The following is a 7774-nucleotide window of genomic DNA, read 5'->3' on the forward strand; positions in this document are numbered from 1 at the left end:
TTTAACAGAATTAAAAATTTTTAAATTTGCCTTGGGATTTTATTTGCTTTTTACTGTTTTTTTTTTTAAAGATTTATTTGTTATTTTTTTATTTGAAAGGTTGAGTTATAGAGAAAGTGGGGAGACACAGAAAGACAGGTCTTCCATCCTCTGGTCCACTCCCCAAATGGCCCCAAATGGCCAAGGCTGGGCCAGGCCAAGCCAGGAGCCTCCTCTGGGTCTCCCACATGGGTGCAGCGGCCCAAACACGGGCCATCCTCCATTTCCCTCCCAGGCACGTTAGCAGGGAGCTGGATCGGAAGTGGAGCAGCCAGGACTCAAACTGGCGCCCACATGGGATGCTGGAGTCCCAGGAAGCAGCTCCACCTGCCATGCCACATGTAACTGTGGCGTGTCTTACACATAAACAGGGCGTGGTTTGTTCCATTTGGGGTTCCTATTATGTGATCCTTTCATAGCCCTCTGGTCTCCTCAGGCTTTGGTAAGAGTTGATGTCAGGAGTAGTTGCTCTCAGATGACTTCACAGTCACCAGCAGCTCTCCAGGTGGGGCAGCCAGTCCGCCACTCCTCCGTGCACATCCCTGTCTGCTGACTAGGCCCCGGGTGGGGGCAGGCGGTGGGCTCCGTGTTTGACCCTGCACTGAGTTTCCTTTGTTTCTTGAACAGCAGAACATCTGTGTGGTTATTCTCTGTTTCAGACCAGTGGGGGAGCAGAATGCATTTTTATTCCCAGAACCGTGTTTCTAGCAGAAGCCAGCACTGAAACCAGGAGAACAGCCTTGGCGTCGGTGTGTGCCTACCCCTCCGTGGAGGCCGTCCGGAAGCACGTGGTCGAGCAGCAAGCCTGGGAAGCTTACAAGGCCAGACTCTTGGAACCGTACCTGAAGAGAGGAAGCAAAGTCTGAATTGAGTAGCCCCTCTGTAGGGCCCAGGGCATAGGGTCTGTTTACTGTTGCATAAGTAATGGATGCCACAGCCTAATTTGCTCAAAGCTCCATCTGCTGACTTCCTACCCAATCCAAACCTGATAAGTCGTATTGTTTCTCATTAGATAATGTATTCAAATTTTAGTTATTGAGTAATATAGCTTTACATGGGGAGTTGTTAGTGATAAAAACAGGCTATAAAAGTGATAAATACAATTTAAATAAGATTATGTATATTCATAGCATAAGAAGTCATAAAATTTAATGGTCATCTGTAATGCTGTACTTTCTCATACTTTTCTAAAAACTTGCTTCTTTGGCTAGAACTCAATTTTCAAAACTATTTTAGTAACAGAATACTATTTTAATCAGAAAACACAAAGCCTTAGAAATCCTATTTCTGCCTGGAGTGCTGTTTCTGCAGGATGAAGTTTGCCAGCTTTGAAAAACTAACAGGGCAAATAAAGAGTGAAAAGATCCTAAAGGGAGCTTCGTGTTACGCCAGTATACAACCCGTGGCTTGTCCGGACAGAGTTAGAGATAAAACTATCGTTGGATCCTGCAGTGGGTGCTTGTCTGGGTCTGTCTTAGCCCACGTTTGATTTCAGCTGTGATGGTCAGCTCTGGCTGTCAGCAGCATCCCCCCTCCAAAGTGGGAATGGGGCTGCATGGGTCAGTGTCCCAGTGCCTCTGTCTTTGACTTCTAAGGTCGTTCCCCTAAGTGTCGTGTGCTCATTACCTGTTGCTGTATACAAGTGACTTCAACCAGTGGTCTGAAGTCACCAACATTTCTTATTTCACAGTGTCTGTGGGAATCGTGGAGGAGCTCAGCGGGGTGCCCAGGCTCAGCCTCCCACGGCGCTGCAGTCCACACGGGAACCAAGGCCGCAGTCATCTGAGGCATGACTGGGGTGGGAGGCTCCCACGGAGGAGGCCTCACATTGCCCCTGAGTCCCTTCCTCATGGCTCCTCACCCTGCAGCTTCCCCCAAGAGTTAGCATTCTAAAAGAGAAAGAGCCAGTACCCCCAAAGGATTAGGTTTTTATGACCTAATCTTGGAAGTGACCTGCCATCACACAGACCAAGCCTGGAGCAGTGTGGACGGTGACTGGTGACTGCCCCCATCCCCACCGGACTGAGTCCAGATGCCTCCAGTGAGAGATGGACCAATAGTGTGTTCTGGAAGTGTCTCCTCCTATGACGTCTGACTCTCCCCTTTCCCTCACACCTGCTACCTGAGATAAGCACCCACCACGTGACTCACCTAACCCTGAGCCGGACTTGAGTTCTCATTTCAATGGAATGCAAAGTAAGAGAATCCCAGCCCAAAATGCAAATGCCAGGTAAATCTTCCTTGAATTTTGTTAGTTAAAAAATAAATAGCCTCCCAGTGCACATGTTCAACTTCTTGTTTTGAAATAATTAAAAAGCATACGTGAAAGTTGCAGTGTGGTCATCCCTCTTCTGTACCTGGGGGGGATTGGTTAGGACCCACGCCTCCACCATGGGTACTGAAATCTGCCAGTGCTCAAGTCCCATATGTAACATGGTGTGCTATTGGCATGTAACACTCCACACACCCTCTCAAATACCTTAATTCATCTCTACATTCTTTATAATACCTAATATAAGGGTACTTTAGTAAGTTCATAGAAAATAGTATTAAAAGATAAGTTTATTTTAGCACAAAAATTTTTGAAATTTATGAATACACAGGATCTTCAAAAAGTTCATGGAAATACATAATATTATAAACTGCCTGTGGGGCCTGCACTGTGGCACAGTAGGTTAATCCTCCACCTGCAGCAACCGCATCCCATATAGGCGCCAGTTCTAGTCCCGGCTGCTCCTCTTCCTATCCAGCTCTTTGCTATGGCCTCGGAAAGCAGTAGAAGATGGCCCAAGTGCTTGGGCCCCTGCACCTGTATAGGAGACCTGGAAGAGGCACTTGGCTCCTGGCTTTGGATCCATGTAGCTCTGGCCGTTGCGGCCATTGGGGAGTGAACCAATGGAGGGAAGACCTCTCTCTCTGTCTCTCCCTTTCACTGTCTGTAACTCTGCCTCGCAAATAAATAAATAAAATCTTTGAAAAAAACTGCGTGTATTTCTTTTTTTAATTTTTATTTTTTAAAAGATTTTATTTATCTTGAAAAGCAGAATTAGAGACAGTGAGAGGGAGAGGCCTAGAGAAAAGTCTTGTATCTGCTGGTTCACTCCCCAGATGGCTACAATGACCGGAGCTGGGTCAATCCAAAGCCAGAAGCCAGGAGATTTTTCTAGGTCTCCCACGTGGGTGCAGGGGCCCAAGCACTTGGACCATCTTCTACTGCTTTCCCAGGCCACAGCAGAGAGCTGGATTGGAAGAGGAGCAGCCGAGACTAGAACCAACGCCCATAGGGGGTGCTGGCACCACAGATGGAAGATTAATCTACTGTGCCACAGCACTGGCCCCAGAAGATATTTCAAAATTTTTTGTACCACACAAAGCTTATATTTTAATTCCATTTTTCCCACAATTTTTTGAGGTAGCCTGTAAATGCTATATAAATATTTGTTATGCTGTATTGTTTATGGGATAATGGCCAAAAAGTCTATACCTGTACAGTATAGATACAATTTCTGTCTGAATTTTTGGATCCATGGTTGTTTGAACCCACAGATGCAGAACTCATGGATACAGAGTGCTAACTTTAAGTACTCCTGTACAAGGATACCTCTGAATGTCTCTGGAAAGATTGAATTAAAAGGTAAGTTTAATTCTTTGCTAACTTTTGGATGTATGTTCATATGTTTATATACAGATATACCCTCATGTATGTACATACACATATGGAGATCTGTCGTAAAGAATTGGCTTATGCAGTGATTGGTAGGACATGAAGTGATGAGGGTGGAGCCCCCATAATCCAATCCTGGCAGCTTTATAAGCAGAGGGAGAGAGACACACAGACACAGGCAGCCCTTTCTCCTGCTGTGTGATGCCCGTGCCCCTCAGGCCGCTCCCACAAGAAGGCCATTACATGATGAGGCCCCTAGACTTTGCACCTCCAGAACTATGGGTCAAAATCACCTCTTTGCTCTACAAAGTAGCCTGCCTCCAGTATTTTGTTATAGTAAGGAAAAATAGATTAGTATCCTGGTATCCACATAGCAGTCATCTTTTATGCTTGATTGTTAAAATTCTCTGCTGAGGTTACCCTTGGTGCGTGATTGATGTAGGGCATAATTTTTTGCCTCCATTTGGAGAGGTCTATACACTTCTTTTTCCTCAGACTTTCTTGTTACCCACCTCCCAATCATATTCCTTGTAAGTCCTTAATCATCCAGTCAAACCCTTGGTCTCAGCCCAAAAATTAGTATACAGTTTCGTGTCTGCCAGTTTTTCTCCAAACAGAACAACAGCCAGGTACACTGCTCAGAGTTCAGCCCCGAGAGAATTTCCTTTTCTGCAGTCTTTCAGGGATGTGCCAGAAAGGGGCTGTCGTGCCGGGGCTGCCCACCCTGGTGCCTGTGCAGTGGTGCCTGCAAAACCTCTGTAACCCAGGCCTGAGCTTCCTGTTCCTGTCAGCTGGCCATCAGGAACTCCCCCATAGGAGGACACAAATGCCGGCTGGGAGAGAGAAGCAGTGTAGCAGGAATGGGAGCAACAGGCGTTTGGGCCTCTTCTCCATGGAACTTCCTTGTGTCTTCAGGGTCTGCTTGGGCCCTGTCTCATACTCACTTCTGTTTGAGGATGGATCTGCTGTGCACACCCAACTTTATGGCTTGGCAGGCCAGATAAGAGCCAATTCACCTTGCTCAGGTTGCCTGCTAACTTGATAGCATTCAGTCCCTACTGAGGCCCATTACCAGGCCAAAAACTGTTTATCTAGAGGAGACAGTTCCCCTCAGAGGAAGTGGGCTTTGCTTGTATATCCCAAGGGCCTGCACTGCTGCTCACTGCAGAGGCCTGCTGGAGTCTGCAAAGAGCCTCCCTATCTGTCGCCGACACCCCAGGTAGCATTGGTTCTACTGGATTTGGTGGTCCAAATGGCAGAACAGCCTGCACAGCCGTCTGGACCTGCTGCAGAGAGCCTTCTCCTGTACTGGGCCCCACTCGCAGACAGCAGCTATTCCATCACTCCATAGATGGGCTGGAGAATCAGACCCAAATGAGAAATATGTTGCCTCCAAACTCCAGAGAGTCCCACTAAGTGCTGTGTGTGCCTGTTTGGTTGTAGAAGGAGCTAGATGCGATGACCTTTCCTTTACCTCAGGAGGGATTTCTTGGCATGCCCACACCTTGGGTTCCCTAGAAATTCCACTAAGATTGGGGCTGGCATTTTAGTGCAGCTGGTTAAGTACCACCTGTGATGCTGACATCCAGTGTGAGCACTGGGTTCACGTCCCAGCCGTTCCACTGCTGATTAAGCTCCTTGCTAATGCACCTGGGAAGGCAGCAGAAAATGACTCAAGTACTTAGGCCCCTGCCACCAGCATGGGAGACTCAGATGGAGTTCCAGCCTCCTGGCTCCAGACTGGCTCAGCCTTGACTGTTGTGGCAATTTGGGGAGTGAACCAAAGGATGGAAGATAGATCCCTCTCTCCCTCTGTCTCTGTAACTCTGCCTTTCAAACTAACAAAATAGAACTTTCACCAAGATAGCAGACCCTTGAATTTTTTTTTTTTTTTTTGACAGGCAGAGTGGACAGTGAGAGAGAGAGACAGAGAGAAAGGTCTTCCTTTTCCATTGGTTCACCCCCCAATGGCTGCTGCGGATGGCACACCGCGCGGATCTGAAGCCAGGAGCCAGGTGCTTCTCCTGGTCTCCCATGGGGTGCAGGGCCCAAGCACTTGGACCTCCTTCTCTGCACTCTTGGGCCATAGCAGAGAGCTGGCCTGGAAGAGGAGCAACCAGGACAGAATCCGGCACCCCAACTGGGACTAGAACCCGGGGTACCGGTGCCACAGGTGGAGGATTAGCCTATTGAGCCACGATGCCGGCCCAGACTCTTGAATTTTATCAGGTCATTTCCCATCCTCTGACATGCAAATGTCTTACAATGAGTAGAGTAGTGGCTACTGCATGGTCATAGGTCTAGTCAGCATGGCATCATAAGTGCAATGGACCGGTGTGATATGGTCTGGAAGGGAAGGTGGTCAAAGTCCCTGCTGACCAGACTGTGGCATAGACCTGTAGAGTTGACATACCCTGAGGTAGCACAGTGATGGTGTGTTTGTGGCCGTGCCATCTAAGGTCAAATTGCCTCTGGTGGTCTTTATTGACAGGGGTTGAGGACAAAGCATTTAGCACATCAGTAGTTGCATACCAGGTGTGAGGAGCTATGTTCATTTGCTCAACAAAACCACCCTTGGCACAGTAGCTATCATTGGAGTCACCACCTGGTCATTCTCCAAGATCCATCTGTCTTCTGCACAGGCTAAATAGTGAGCTGCACGGGGAAGTGGTGAGAGTCACCTCCCTTGTATCTTCCAAGTCCTTGATGGTGACACCAATTCCTGTGTCCCTCCAGGAATGCACAGTACTTTTCGTTTGCTAGTTTTCTAGGTAGAAGCAGTTCACCTTGGCTTTGCCACCATAATGGGCCTGACTCCACAAGCCAAGGAGCCAATATGGGGATCTGCCAGCTGTTGAGTAAATCCATTCCAATTACACATTCTGGACTGGGGGAATAACCACAGAGAGACAAACCTAAGGTAAACTGCCTGCATCACCTGACCTCTGTAAGCTGCTGCTTGACCTGGTGGAACACAGTGACACTCTGGGTCTCCTAGAATTATTCAGACCAGTGTCTATTAGCCCACGGAAGTTCTGATTCTTTCATTTTCTCCAACGACAGTTACTCTGGTAGGAGGTTGTATCCCACTTTGGGGAAGGCTAGAAGAATTACTAACATTATAAAGTTTGGGTGGTACACTGGGGGTCCTTCTTCAATGGTACCTGAGCTCCCCTTCATTCAAGGGATTCTGGGTCTGTAAACTGGATCAATTCTAGGAATCGATTGAAGACTTGTTACTCACTTTTTGTGAATCAGCATAGACCTTTGTTCTCATGACCTGGAGATGTTCTACTTGCACGGATCAAGTAAGCAGTTGGTAGGCTTCCTATCTGTGTTTCACTTCCAGGAACACTGTGGCCAACTAGCCAGCACCGTGGGTGTGCGTGAGTCAGACTACTATGATTGCTGCTTTGACTCTCCCATCCATTACGGCAGCCCTGGCCATTTTGGCTTTGATGGCTCAGTGCTGTCACCTGGCCCCTGCCGCGCCAGGACCCAGTCGCTGCCATGGCATTGGGTCTCTCAGCCCAGTGGCTGCAGTTCCCATGGAGAAGAGCAATCACAGAGTTCTTCAGGGATGATGGCGCTCCCCTCGTGAATGTATTTCTCACAATATTGGCGAAAGGTCAGCCTTCTTGACCTCCCCTTGGTGGTTACGTCTTGAATGACAAGTCCACTTTAACATTCCAGTATCCCTAAGCATTTGAGTCTTGTCCTCCACAATTCACCAAGCCAGATGTGTCCTTTCTAGCTAACCGCTGTGGGCAGCTTTTAGTCCACGTTTCAGCCAGGTAACAAACAATTGGAGTCCTTTCTAACTTACTGAGCTATGACATTAAATGTAGAATCTCTGCATAGTTGACTTACATCAATAAATCTGGCCTCATCTAATGTTATGACCCTTTAACCATTAACCTGTTCCCTTAATATCCATCCCCGTACATGTTCCCTGCATTTCTTTCTATAAATCAGGAAGCTCAAGTTATGCTTTAGCATGTAATGTACTTCCTCAGAGGTCGCACGTTAGACCTCACTTTTAGGAGCTGGTTGGGACTTGTGTCTAGTTAG

At 47.6% G+C, this 7774-nt stretch overlaps 1 protein-coding gene across 1 annotated transcript in view; it reads left to right on the forward strand.

Annotated features, from left to right (window-relative positions):
* LOC133765372 (cyclic nucleotide-binding domain-containing protein 2-like) overlaps nt 1-1021 on the forward strand; it is a 108003-nt gene extending 106982 nt beyond the window's left edge. The window contains exon 14 of the mRNA XM_062198941.1: nt 699-1021. Coding sequence (XP_062054925.1) covers nt 699-905 — 207 coding nt within the window. The 3' untranslated portion in view covers nt 906-1021. The remainder of the gene's footprint in view (nt 1-698) is intronic.
* Nucleotides 1022-7774: the final 6753 nt, after the last annotated feature.

This window comes from Lepus europaeus, chromosome 8, assembly GCF_033115175.1.
Source record: "Lepus europaeus isolate LE1 chromosome 8, mLepTim1.pri, whole genome shotgun sequence".
NCBI classification, from domain to species: domain Eukaryota; kingdom Metazoa; phylum Chordata; class Mammalia; order Lagomorpha; family Leporidae; genus Lepus; species Lepus europaeus.